Source organism: Mustela lutreola, chromosome 7, assembly GCF_030435805.1.
Source record: "Mustela lutreola isolate mMusLut2 chromosome 7, mMusLut2.pri, whole genome shotgun sequence".
Classification (NCBI taxonomy): domain Eukaryota; kingdom Metazoa; phylum Chordata; class Mammalia; order Carnivora; family Mustelidae; genus Mustela; species Mustela lutreola.
The window spans coordinates 100,434,225-100,448,533 of NC_081296.1; the positions used below are offsets into that span (position 1 = coordinate 100,434,225).

General features: G+C 34.2%; 1 protein-coding gene across 2 annotated transcripts in view; it reads right to left on the reverse strand.

Moving 5' to 3' along the window:
- The window catches only part of MIS18BP1 (MIS18 binding protein 1), a 47,301-nt gene that overhangs the window by 2,238 nt on the left and 30,754 nt on the right, over positions 1 to 14,309 (reverse strand). The window contains exons 11-14 of one of the 2 annotated variants that reach the window (XM_059182012.1): positions 9,248 to 9,420; positions 8,334 to 8,494; positions 5,398 to 5,546; positions 934 to 1,018 (exon numbers count right to left, since the gene is read on the reverse strand). In XM_059182012.1, coding sequence (XP_059037995.1) covers positions 934 to 1,018; positions 5,398 to 5,546; positions 8,334 to 8,494; positions 9,248 to 9,420 — 568 coding nt within the window. Of the gene's footprint in view, positions 1 to 933; positions 1,019 to 5,397; positions 5,547 to 8,333; positions 8,495 to 9,247; positions 9,421 to 13,333; positions 14,036 to 14,309 lie in introns of those variants that run through there. The other variant, XM_059182013.1, reaches the window with a different exon arrangement.

Below are 14,309 nucleotides of genomic sequence, written 5' to 3' on the forward strand. Positions count from 1 at the left end.
TGTCCTCACACACTAGCTACAAAATACTAGTCTGTGAAAAAAATAGGACTAAATCACAAGGATATTATTATATTTCAGTAGATTGCTCCCATTTTGACACATTAAGAAGAAAAGAAGTCCAATACTGGTTAGGATGATTATCAGAAATACAAAGAAAAATTCTTAATAGGAAGGGTTCTTATAGATTTATCCATGTGAACAGACTAAGTGGATTAAGATCTTGCTACTACTCAGTATGGTCTATGGACAGCAACATAGACATTATATCATCCGAAGCCTTAAAATTTAGAAATCTCAAATCTACTGGTTCAGAATCTGTTTAACAAGATCCCTAAGTGACTCTTGGCCACATTCGAGTTTGTGAAACAGTTGTCAAAACAATCCAACTTTTCACTGGTGAAACAGAGACTAGAAGCCAGCCAAGTCTTTCTCACTATGATGATTCCAGATCCTTTGCAACAAACCACAATTTCATTCTCTGGTCTCAGGAATGTGGGACTGGAAAAAGGAAATCTAAGAATCATTGAGTCTGTCTGCACCCTCAATACTGGAGATTTCTTTTAAAGAATTTAGTCTCCAGGCTGATTTTAAGTATCTACCATTTCCTGTGGACAAAGGAAACCCATAGAGATTGGACAGGATTATGTAATCCCAATGTTTAGTTTACAAACTCTCTGAGAAGAATTATAATCTAGAGCAAGTGTGCAATATAAATATTTCAACATGGGTGAGGGAGGAAGAAATTGCTATAATCTGGTCAGAAGGAATATACAATCAGGAGACAAAGGGGTTCTTCATTTTACCTCCATAAATAATATTCTCTAAGAGTAACTACTTTGAGGGCAAGAACTTTTACATATAACTCTCACAGTCTGCCATATATTATAGTTATTCCATAAAGGTGATGAATAAATGAAGAATAAATAAACTTACTTTTTTCTTGATATTGCCCCAGACAATGCCACCTTTACTTCTATGGTTTTTTTGCATACGAAAGACATATTTATCACAATCATTCCTGTTTGAATACAAAATTTTAAGTCAACATTAACTATCATACTTCTCTCCACAGCCTGAATAGCAATTGACAAAATTAATTTAAAATGTGTTTTGATCTTTAAAAAGTACATTTTCTGGGGAAAAGTATATTTTCTGGGAAGTTGATAAAGGGTTAGTATCCAAAATATATAAAGAACTTCTGCAACTCAGCACCCAAAATAGAAATAATCCAATTAAAAAGCAGGCAGAAGACATGAATAGACAGTTCCCCAATGACTCCAGATGGCCAACAAACACATGAAAAAAATGCTCAACATGACTGATCATCATGAAAATTAAAATCAAAGTACGAGATATCACCTCATACCTGTCAGAATGACTAAAATCAACACAAACAATAGGTATTGGGGATGTGGAGAAAGGAGGAACTTTGTGCACTGTTGGTGGGAATGCAAACTGGTACAGCCACGTGAAAAATAGTACTGATATTCCACAAAATGTTAAAAATAGAGCTACCCTATGATCCAGCTATGGCACTACTGGGTGTTTATCCAAAGAATACAAAATATTAACTCAAAGGGATACTGCACTGCAATGTTAAGAGCAGCATCACCTACAATAGCCAAATCATGGAAACAGCCCAAGTATCCATCAATTGATGAATAAAGAAAATGTGGCATATATATAAAATTGAATATAACCTTGCCATAAAAAAGATTAAAATCTCCATTTGCAACAACATGGATGGAGCCAGAAAGCATGTTAAGCAAAATAAGAGAAAGACAAATAACCATGTGATTTCACTCAGACTTGTAATTTAGGAAACAAAATAGATGAACTGGGAGGTGGGGTGGGGAAAGGCAAACCAGGAAACAGATTCTTAACTATACAGAACAAACTGATGGTTACCAAAAGGGAGGTAGATGGGGGAGGGATGGGCTAAATGGGTGATGGGGACTAAGGAGCATACTTGTGTCCACCTAGTTAAGCACTGGGTGTCCTATGGAAGTACTGAATCACTATATTGTACACCTGAAACTAATATTAATCTGTATGTTAGCTAACTAGAGTTTAAATAAAAACTTAAAAACAGGAAAAGTGTATTTGTCTTTTCCATTTTTTTTTTTTTTAAGATTTTTATTTATTTATTTGACACAGAGATTACAAGTAAGCAGAGAGGCAGGCAGAGAGGAGGAAGCAGGCTCCCCGCTGAGCAGAGCAGAGAGCCCGATGTGGGGCTCGATCCCAGGACCCTGGGATCATGACCCGAGCCGAAAGCAGAGGCTTTAACCCACTCAGCCACCCAGGCGCCCCTGTCTTTTCCATTCTTAAGACAACAGTGTACTAATGGAAATGGACAAAACGCTTCAACCTAACATTTTAAAGGAAACACTGAGTAAGAATATTCTAGGAAATTAAGGTTTTGCTTCTTGCTCATTGTCCCATTTGTGTTCTTTCCAATCATTATCTTGCTCTTTTTTCCAAAGTTCACGGAGACGACTTGTCCCTGGACTCCCTTTAAGACCTCTCACTACCTTCTACTCTTCATTTCCTTCCCTATCGAGATTGAATCTTAACAGTTAGCCACTTTAAGGATATACCTGGTGATGAAAATCCTCAATTTATAGCTTCCAACTAAATGTTGAGGCGTTTCTTTTTAGTTTATTTTCCCCCTTCTCATTCTTAGCAAATACTTGGCTCAGTTACAGACACAAACTGAACCTAAACAGATTGGTTGTTCCCATTTCTCCCTACGGTTCGTAGTCTTGCTTATAACAGTAAATACCAACTGAACACCAATTCTAATTCTCTCTCTTGAGTTCAAGATCCTTTATGATCAAATATCCTTTATGATAATCTGGAAGCAACCATAAAGCTATGACATGTTGAAATTTCTAAATATATGACTGTATTAAGATATTAATGTGAACCACAAACACTGCTGTATAGCTAGTGAATAAGCCTGGCCAGCTGTTCAGGATCAGCACCCCATGAGCCTGCTGTCCTGTACAAAAAAGTCACTTCTGAAGTGATAAAAACTGTTTCATTATTTAAAATTAAAAGGAGGCTTAGGAAACTCATTTTTTCAAAGTTTTCGGAGATATATTCATGATATTAATGAGTCCACCATGTGTTCCATTGGGGGGAAAAAAGATGTATTGCCATCATTGTAAAAGTGATATAAAAGAAAACCAAAAACCACCCAAAAACCAAAAGTCATTCAGTGAGGGATAATGGCTAGTGATGTTTTTAGTCAAGAAATTTCCTCTCTGAATATATTATGTAAATTGGGATACTGTTTATAATCTATAATCAACTGAACATTATTCTTTGTTGTTAAAAATTCTTTTAAGGTTGGGGCGCCTGAGTGGCTCAGTGGGTTAAATTCTGACTTCAGCTCAGGTCATGATCTCAGGGTCCTGGGATCAAACCCTGCATTGGGCTCTCTGCTCAGTGGGGAGCCTGCTTCCCACCCCCACCACCTGCCTCTCAGCCTACTTCTGATCTCTGTCAAATAAATAAATAAAATCTTAAAAAAATATATTCTTTGAAGGCATGATTCATAGAATATAATAATATATTTTCTATATATAATATATATTTAAAATATGTACAAATATATCACATATATACATGTATAATATATTTATATAAAATATATGAATATATAATTACATTATATATAATGTAATAATATCTATTATATATAAATATATAATATATTAAATATATTTATATATCATATGTATTCTATTATATGGACATATTATTCTATTATTCTATTCTACATATTATTCTATTATATGGACAAATTCTAATTTAACTTTATTGGACATTTAGGTCATTTCCATATTTCCAGTATTGTTTCATAATGATCGTCTTTGTTCATACAGATGTACATAACATACTTCCCCAAATACATTTCCTCATAAAATGACTAACAAAATTCAAGGGCCAAAGGGATAAATATTTTAAAATTTTTGATGATTTGGCCAAAGTGCTTACCAAAAACTTTGTCCAAAATTATACTCTCAATATACTTTCACTTGCAATGAATACCAAATCAAAAATAAACCAAAAATAATTTGTGGATTGCTGGGGGAAAATTATGATTTTACCAAGTAAATGCAAATTAAAATTTCATTAAGCTCTAAGAGAGGACTGAATACTTTTTTTCACAGTCATTATTATTTGGCTTCTGCCTCAAACCATGGAAATTACTTTTCATAAAATCAGCATTGTCCTGCTTGACTGTCAAATGGAATGGCTTATTTTCAGGCCTCTTATTTATTACTTTCCATCTTTTCTCTGTGTTATTGAATGTTGGTCACCCCTGATTTTTCTTAATTTTATTTATATTTCAAGTAGTTCCTGTATTCACATAGTTCAAAATTCAAAAAGTTTCCCTCTTATTTTCATCTACAAGTGATCTTAGTTCCTTTTTGTAGGGATCATTAATCTTTTCAGTTTCTTATATATTCTTCCAGATATATTTAATAAAAGGAAAGCAATTACATATATATATGTATATATACATACACACACACACATATATATGCACATATAACATGCAAGTACACACACAGCCAAATAATTCACTGCATCTAACTTTTTTCACTTAATACATCTTGAACATTTTACCAAAATAGTACCTAAAGAATTTCTTCATTAATTTCTATGGCTACATAATGTACCAGAGTTTATCTGACTAGAATTTGAGTTGCTTCTAGTCTTTTGCTATTATAAACAATACTCTAATAAGCTGTGCATTCACTATTTGAGAAGCAGGACTGATAGGTCAAAGAGCATGTGTATTCACAATTTTGACAAATATTGAAAAACTGCTTCTTAGAGACACTATACTAATTTACCTTCTCACTAGTAATGCATGAGAATGGCTTTCCTTTCCTCTTAATTTTTAGGAGTGCTGCATTAGGAAAATTAGCCTTTTCCTTTGATGAATTTCATATATTCTTTTGACAGATCACTGTTTATTTTTTTTCTTCACTGTTTATCTTTTGATTGCTTATGGTGGTTGGTAGGGGAAAACTGTTTCCCTGGTTGACTTTATGATTCTTTTTGTTAGTGTCTTCTGAGTCTTGCATCATAGTTTGAAAAGACTTTTACTAATCAATGATTATCAAATAATCCTGCAAGGTTTCTTATGGTTTATTTTATAGTGTAATATGTTATGCAAAACTTTGATCCATTTGGAATTTTCCTGATGTAAAGTGTGAGCTGTGTCCCTATACTGTCCCTACTTGTTTATCCTTGACTTTTAAGAACTATTCTTTCTTGATTTTTTTCAATGGTAACTCTTATTACTGACATCTACTATCCAACTCATGAAATGTTAAATGCTGATGCAGAGAATTACAGTATCATATGCCCATTTACCTATTTACAGAGGCTAGCATGCCAGGACTGACATGTTGACACTGTGGAGTTTTTGCCAATGGAAAGACAACTGATGATGGAGTTGCTGGATTTTTGTCCATACTTGGCAGAATATCATCCTCTTCTGCACTATCCTGGAGACTTGGCAACTAGAAAACAAATATTTATTACCAGCCAGCAGACAACCCTAAAAATGGCATTTCTCATTATCACTAAATGTTTTTGGGTGGGCTAGTAAGTTGTTTTCCTCCTTAAATTTTCCAGCTGAGAGAACATATTAGTGGTTACAGAACAGAGCCTTTAAAAAATTTTGGTTCTATTGTGTTAAACAGAGACAATGACGCCTATTTCTAAAAGTTGTGAAAAGACCAGGAGTCAGCAAATATTTCCTGTAAAGGGTCAGACAATATATATTTTAGGCTTTGTGGACCTCACAGTCTCTGTCCCAAATATTCAACTCTGCTGTTGTAGCATGAAAGGGGACATAGCTGAGTAAACAGTGAACATGTCTGTGTTCTAATAAAATTTTTTGTTTCTAAAAAATGTGGCCTGTCAGATTTGACCCATGGGTCATGGTTTGCTTACCTCTGTGTAAACAGAACAAAACAGAAGTAATTCATTGATTATTATGCTTGGCACTTAATAGGAATTCAAGCAATATTAAACTTTTGTGTATATATATTTCCAATAAACAATTCAATCCTTAAGATTTTACCTTCTGATACATTAAAACCTTAGAGAAGCCTGAAATGATGGTAGTATTATATAACGGATATAACCCCAAAAAGACCATGGCTGTTATGTAGGAAACAAAGTAAGAGCCTCAGATGGCTCCCTTAAAATATCTTCCTTTATTTGTGTAGGCTAAAAGACCCCAGAAAATGATGTTACTAAATTCTTAAAGCATTGTGTAACTTTTTAGTATTGGAGATGATGTAACAATATGAAGAAATGAGTAAATTTTTAAAAAATTGAGTAAATTTAAAAACTACTTAAGTTTAGCTCACTAAAACAAAACAACTCTTTGAATTTTTACATTTCAATGAGTTGTCTGTATCCATTTTTGCATTAATCTTACTACTCTTTAACATTTACATTTATATTCAAGACATAGTCTCAAATTTGCAGTTAATATTTATATTGTATTTATCTTGCTTCTAGTTTGCTACTGTAAAGATCAACCTGCCATGAATATCCTTGTCAAGATTTTTGGCTTCAGGGTGCCTGGGTGGCTCAGTTGGTTGAGCATCTGCCTTTAGCTTGGGTCATGATCTCAAGGTCCTGGGACTGAGCCCCACGTTGCACTCTCTGTTTAGTGGGGAGGCTGGCTCTCCCTCTCTGCTCTCCCTCTCTCAAATAAATAAAATCTTAAAAAAAAAAAAAGATTTTTGGCTTCTTTTGAATTTCTTAAGATAAATTCCAATGAATACAATTAATCTAATGGTTCTTTAACAAGACCATGATGCTTTCCAAAGGGTATGATTCATTTTACATCCACTAATGTATGGCTACATCATTATCTCCACTGCTTTTGTTAGTGGATATTTTAACTCATTTTTACAAAAGAGTGTAACTTAGAATATATACATATACTTAGTTTTCTTTTGATTGTAAGCTAATATAACCACCTCCCCAAGTATTCAGTCTTTTGAAATTTTTTCATGCCCACTTTTTCCCTGCAATCTTGACATTTTGTTTTATAATTTTTAAACATTTTTTTTAATAAACATATAATGTATTATCAGCCCCAGGGGTACAGGTCTGTGAATCATCAGGTTTACACACTTCACAGCACTCACCATAGCACGTACCTTCCCCAATTTGACATGTTTTTTTTAAAGATTTTATTTATCTGAGAGAGAGAGAGACAGCAAGCATGAGTGGGGGGAAGGGCAGAGGGAGAGGGAGAAGCAGATGCCCCACTGAGCAGGGAGCCTGACTCAGGGCTGGATACCGGGACCTTGAGATCATGACCCAAGCCAAAGTCAGACATTTAACTTAACTAAGCGACCCAGGCACCTGTTGACAAATTTTATTAATTTTAATAACACCTGAATTAATTATAAACACTGGCATTATATTTTGTAAATATTTTTTCCCAATTGCTGAAGTTTTAATTTTTTTATTTTTATTTTTTTAAAGATTTTATTTATTTGACAGAGAGATAGAGAGCACAAGTAGGCAGAGCAGCAGGCAGAGGGAGAGGGAAAAGCAGGCTCCTCGCTGAGCAGGGAGCCCGACATGGGGCTAGATCCCAGGACCTGGGATCATGACCTGAACCAAAGGCAGTGGCTGAACTGACTGAGCCACCCAGGTGCCCCCAACTCCTGAAGTTTTTAATTATGATTTTTCATACTATAAAAATTCATTTATACAAATGACAAGATTTATGTGCCATTAAATCTCTCCACTGTATTTACTATACAGTAAGAAATAATTTTATAAGTTTGCCTCATTGCATATGAAATTTTAAATATATACATTTAGCCTATTTTAACATTTCTGGGTTTTCAATTTGGCTCTATACCCATTACCTTTGAAACTCACTGAAGTGTAGAGTCTGGACACTAATGAGAAGAGCCTGTACTGGCAGACTGCTTCCTATACTATACTTTGAGTCATGTCTGTGGAACTATCAGTCCTTGGCCTAAATATTAGGGATGAACACTAACCATATATGAAAATGAAAGATAGGGGCGCCTGGGTGGCTCAGTGGGTTAAAGCCTTTGCCTTCGGCTCAGGTCACGATCCCAGGGTCTTGGGATTGAGCCCCACATCGGACTCTCTGCCTGGCAGGGAGCCTGCTTCCTCCTCTCTCTCTGCCTGTCTGTGATCTCTATCTGTCAAATAAATAAATAAAATCTTTAAAAAAAAAAAAAAGGATGTAAAAAGTCAATATAAAGAAAGCAATGATTTCATGAACTTAAGACACTTACCAGTACTCTTTGATTCTGCAAAGGTGTCGTACTGAAAAAATCATCATGATCATCTTTTGGCAACTGTTCCAGAAAATCCCTCATTTGCTGCTTCCTTTTAAGAGTTCCCACTTTGGCAGTTATCTTAATAATTTGCTTCTTATCAGCATCAACTATCTTGCCTTAGGAGTCAGCAAAACATTTTGATAAGGATTTGGTAATTTATAGTAATGCTCTAAAGTTAACAGACTTCGTAAAATCTAAATTGTATATTTATATTAAGTAAATGCATCCTCTATTAATACATCTCCTATATAATAGAAGATTCTTTCTGTATTAGGATCTATGCAATATAATTAGCCCACAGAATACTCATGAAGAAACTACATAAGATCAGCCAGGGTAAGGTGGAAAAGGTCTTTACCCAGAAGGAAAGAAAGGTTACCTCCTACATTCCCTTTGCTGAATGCCCAATTTATTGATTTTGTAAAAAATATAAACCTTATTGAATTAGGACAGGGATAGAATATTTCCAAAGCGTAGTATAAACTATGTCATAAGGCTTGAGCAGGAATGTGTACTCCTGGGGAATATGAAAAATTAATTTGAATTTTATTATGAATTTCTAGGGGACCCTAACCAAGTGGCCTCAAATTAGACTCTTAGAAAAATAAACCAGATACTGAAATCTCTGGATCTAAGTGGAGATTTTCTAGAATAAATTCAAAGCATAAGGCTTATACTAAGGCTACTATTGATGGGATTAACTATCTGCATAAGATGTAAAAAAAATTCAACAGATGATCTTTAGAATTCTTTCTAGGTATAAAATTTGGAGAAAATACCTGTAAGATGACAATACATAGATAAATGTATCTAGTGAGTGATTAGAAATCAATATTGAGAACTAGGAAAAAACAATTTACAAAGGTTACCATTTTGGCCTTTGGGACTGACTGTTTTTTTCTTAGTGACAGGTTTCTGGGATCCTTTTTCTCTCGGATCTTCCATGTATTTCCTCTGGCATTCTTCAGCAGATCGAGAACCTACAGCCATAGCTATATCTGACCAGAAACCAGGCTTGTGCTTTGGAAGAGATGCAAAAGCACTACAGAAGACCAAAACCAGTTAAAGAACAAGAAATTCAAATTAACAAAAACAACTTCCTGAATGGATACCACTAAACCAATGAGACTTACTGAGCTAAAGGAATTTTAACCAAAACCATTCTAGATAACTGGGAAGAAGAAACTATTCCTTCCATTCAGTAACTTACTTGAGTGTTTAAAATATGAAGATGTAATTTTACATATTTGGTATGTATCTTCTATTTTGTTGTATTCTATGAAACCTGAAATTCATCTCAGGTCTCTCAACATCTTTTACCTAAGTCTAACTATCGGTGATCTGATCTTCTGGGGGACTCAAGCATGACTAATCTTACTGGTGCTAAGTATATTGGAGAATGAGCTCTTAGTTGCTATATATTCTCAAGTTATAAATTCTTGACAAAAAGTGTTATTCTTGCTCTCAATCTATCATAATTTACAGAACACAATATTTTATATATAATTGAGGGAAATAAAAATTGAAAGAGAAAAAAAACTGTCAATATAAGGTAGTCACCAAATAAATGAGTTATATTCTGAAAGTTTATTTGTAAATATTTAGAAACTGGTACACATATTTCTGCTTTCCTCCCCCCCCAACAGATTTTACAGATTGTGGTTAAGCTGACAGTTCAGCCAGAAAAGATCTCCTTAACTCATCAATTAACCTATACAGCATTATGCTGGTAAATTTTAAAAACCAGCCCTCTGGGGTTAAAAAGTCCTTTATTCATAGGGTTTTTGCCAATTTCTATATGGTAAATACCTCTATTGTGGCTGATTTTAAGCTACCAACATAATGTCCCTGAATGTGCAGTAAGAAATGTGTGATAAGACACAATTATACAGGATTTCCACGATATAGATATAATTGATGTAAAGAACCTTAAGGCATAGACAGTAATAATAAAATGCAGTAAAATAATTAGGAAATGATGAGTTTAGGGTATTACTTAATAAATTAATCTAATTGTAAATCTATACAAATCAGCTCTTGTGAAAGGACAAGTTGACTATAGAATACTACTCTCTCCGTGCATAAAAGGAAGACAAATATTTACAAGCATTAAACACTAATGAATGCTCCACTTTTTGCAGTTAATTATTCCACAGGTGTTCTAAAGTGAAGAACTAAAAGGAATGGAAGGCTCAGGCTTCCCTATTGTGTACATAATTAATTTGCAAGTATAGAACTGCCAGGACTATTTTTCATAATAAAAATAATTAATGCATTTAATTACTCTAAAATTAACACATCTCTACTTTATCCCAGATAATGTTAAAAAGCAAATATAATGTAACTCCAATCCTACTTAAAACTTGCTATTATAGATAACAGGGAGAAAAATATAACTTGCGTTTATAACTCACTAGCATAAAAACCAAAGTATTTACTATGACTTTCACACTGTTGTCTTTTTTATCTTATTTTGTATTGCTCTGCCCTCATTTTCTGTACTCTGATCATTTTGGCCTTCTTTCAGTATTCGTAAATACGCTTTCTTCCTTTCCACTTTTATTCTACTGTTTTATTTAAAATGAACTTATCATGAAAATTTGGCTTAAATAATTATTGTCTTTCAGATCTTAGTTCAAGTATCTCCTTAAGCTAAGTCAGATTACCCTGATATACTTTCATAAACCTCTTAAGAGTAATTACTTCCTAACTAGATTATAAGCGTGATGAGGAGTACAAAATAGTGGGATGCAACTAAGAATCACTTGAGGAGGTTACATCAAATGTACAAGCAAGCAAATGTTATTAAAATAAGCAAATAGATTCACAGACTCTACCCTTAAAGATTTCAATTTAGTAGGTTTACGTGCCAACACTTCGAATTTTTCAAAAGATTCTTAGGTGATTGTTGTGCTATGCAGTCAGGATTGGAATTACTTTATTTTCTAAGAAGCATTAAGTATTATACCTAATTAAGAAAGAATCATTATATATAGTTAAGTGGGATAGTAGGAATAAGTGATGATAAAGAAAGGTGACAGGAAGGAGTGACTGACATGTGAGATAAAATTTGAAGGATGGATAAAATACAACAGGTGAAAATATGGCAATAGTATTTGCAAAGAAATGAAGATGAGGAGACAGGACGCCAAGTTAGGGAACAGAAAGTAGTGTATTTGTAGTATGGTAAATTTCAAAGGCATGGCTGGGATTAGAGCTTTGGGGAAAAACAAAACAAAACCAAAACAAAACTAGAAAAGCAGAGCTCAAACTCAAGCATGCCATCTGTAAATATTTTAAGAGTATGCAGTATAGGCATCTTAACATTTTTTTCCTAAGTTAACATAGTAAAATTGTCTTTTTGGATATGGTTTATGAATCTTAACAAATATAAAGACTTGTATAACCATGATCACAATTAGGATACATAATAGTTTCATTACACTGAAAAAAATTCCTAGCGCTTCCTCTTTGTGTCCACTACTATAACAACTGGCAATCATTGATGTTTTCTTAGTTCTGTCTTTCCAGAATGGAATTATACAGGATGTAACCTTCTGAGCTGCCTTTTTTTTTCTCCCCATTCAGCATGCCTCTGAAATTCATTCAGGTTGTTACATTATCAGTAGTTCTTACTTTTTATTACCCAGTAGTCCATTCATTCTAAGAGTGTACCATGACTCATTTATGTGGAAATTTCCACAGAAATCAACAGAGAGGAGCTCTACAAAACCACCCCATAAAGTTGTTTGTGAACTTCTGTGCTCATACCACAAATTTTCATATCTTTTCATTTCTGTTCAGTTCAGTATCTTTTCTCCCCCAGACCTCTTTCTCTTTGACCCATGGATTATTCACAAGTGTGTTATTTAAGTTTCAACTGCTTGGAAATGTTCCTGTTAGCCTTCCTTTATTGACTTGTGGTTTAAATCAACTATGGTCAAAGAACAAACACCCTACGCATGACTCCAGTTATTTTAAATCTGTCAAGATGTTTTTATGACCTAGTCAACGTTCAATCTAGTGAATGATCCACCTATCCTTGGAAAAAAATGTATTTTTCCCCCTATTTTTGGGTAGATTATTCTATAAATGTTGATTAGATAGTTGGCTGATGGGTGTTGTTCAGTTCTTCTGTAGCCTTGCTAATTTTGTCTACTAGTCAATCAATTGCAACAGAAAAGCATTTAAGTTTCCAACTGTAAATGTGGTTTTACCTCTCTTTTCAATTCAGTCATTTCCTTTTAGTTCTCTGATTTTGATTCATGTATTTTGAGGGTTTTTTTAGTTAGATGCATATATATTTAAGATTGTTGTTTTTCTAGTAATTAACATTTCTCTAATTTTGTAATGTTCTTTATCCTTGATAATTTTCTTGGCACTAAAATCTTTGACAGGTTTTAGTATAGCCACTTCAGCTAAGAGTTACCATGGTATTTTTCTATCTTTCCACTTGTAAGTTACCTATTCACCTCTGAAGTTCTCTTACATGGCAATACAGCAGGGATTTTTTAAATTCATGCTGACAATCTGTCTTAAATGGTGCGTTCAGACCACTAAAATAATTATATTTGGATTTAAATAATTTTATTAGCTGTCTGCTTTGTTCTGTTTTCTATTTCTCTATTTTTCCTTTTCTGTCTTCTTTTGGATTAAAATTTTTTTTAGTATTATATCTATAATGTATATTTGAAAATACCTCTCTATAGTCTCTTAGTAGTTGCTCTATGGATTACTACAAACATAATCATCTACTAAGAATCAATATTTTACTGCTTTGAGTAGAATAGAAAATTTACCATAAGTCTCCATCCTTTCTCTCTATATATTGTTGTTTTATGTATTAAATTTCATATATTCAAAATTCCACCATACAATGTAATATTGGCTATCAACCAGTAAACATTCTAAAGAATTCAAGAAAACAGTATGTTGTATTTACCCAGATAGTTACCATTTCTCTTATTCCTTCATTTCTGATATTGACTGTCTCCTTCATCATTTCCATTCTGTTCCTGAGCCTATCTACTAAGTTTTTTATTTTGATTATTCTATTTCCCAGTTCTAAAATTTTCATTTGAGCCTTTTTGTCTTCTGTCAAATTTTCTGAATTTCTGTTCTTTTCAAGAATGGTTGCTTTTAGTTCCTGGAGCTTTTTAAAAATTTTTGACTAAAGAATTCTGTGCCTTTATTGGCCAAACAGGCTACATGAGAGGCATGAAGCAGGAGGAGTAGATGGCTCTGAAGCCAGGCCTGCAGTGCTTCACAAGCTTGTAGGTGGTGAAGAACTTGCTCAGGTAGTGGCCAATCATCTCCCGCTTGATTTCCATCTGGTTGAAGGTCTTGCCACTTTAGACCCCCCCACCATTGCCCACCATCTTGGGCATGGTGATCATGTCCTGCAGGAGCACCTCGGGATTATGCCGTGGCGGGGGAGCTTCCTTCTTGGTCTTGCACAGGTGCTCCAGCAGTGAGTATGGCTTCTCCCACAAACTCCAGTTTCACCTCCGCTGCAGCTAGGCACCATACATCATCTGCAACAACCTCCTAGGACTGTATAGCAGCTGGTCAAGGTCTGCGATGCCAAAGGTGAACTTGCAGAAGGTGTGCTTCTGCTGTTCCACGTCCACCATCTTGTCAGCTCTTGGGAAAGCCTCCTGGACAATTTTAATACACCTGCTTCAGAATCTTTTCAGATAATTACAACATCTGTGTCATCTCAACATTAGCTTTTTTTTTTTTTTTTTTTTTTAAATAAATCGAAAATTTCCTGTTTCTCTGTATACTGAGTAATTCTGGACTATTTCCTAGGCATTTTGAAATACTGTAAAACTTTTGGTCATGTTTATCTATGCAAAATGTTAATGTTTTTGTTTTAGCAGGCAATCTGGTTGTAACCTGAGCTATAAATTCCAGTCAGTCTTTTGTGGT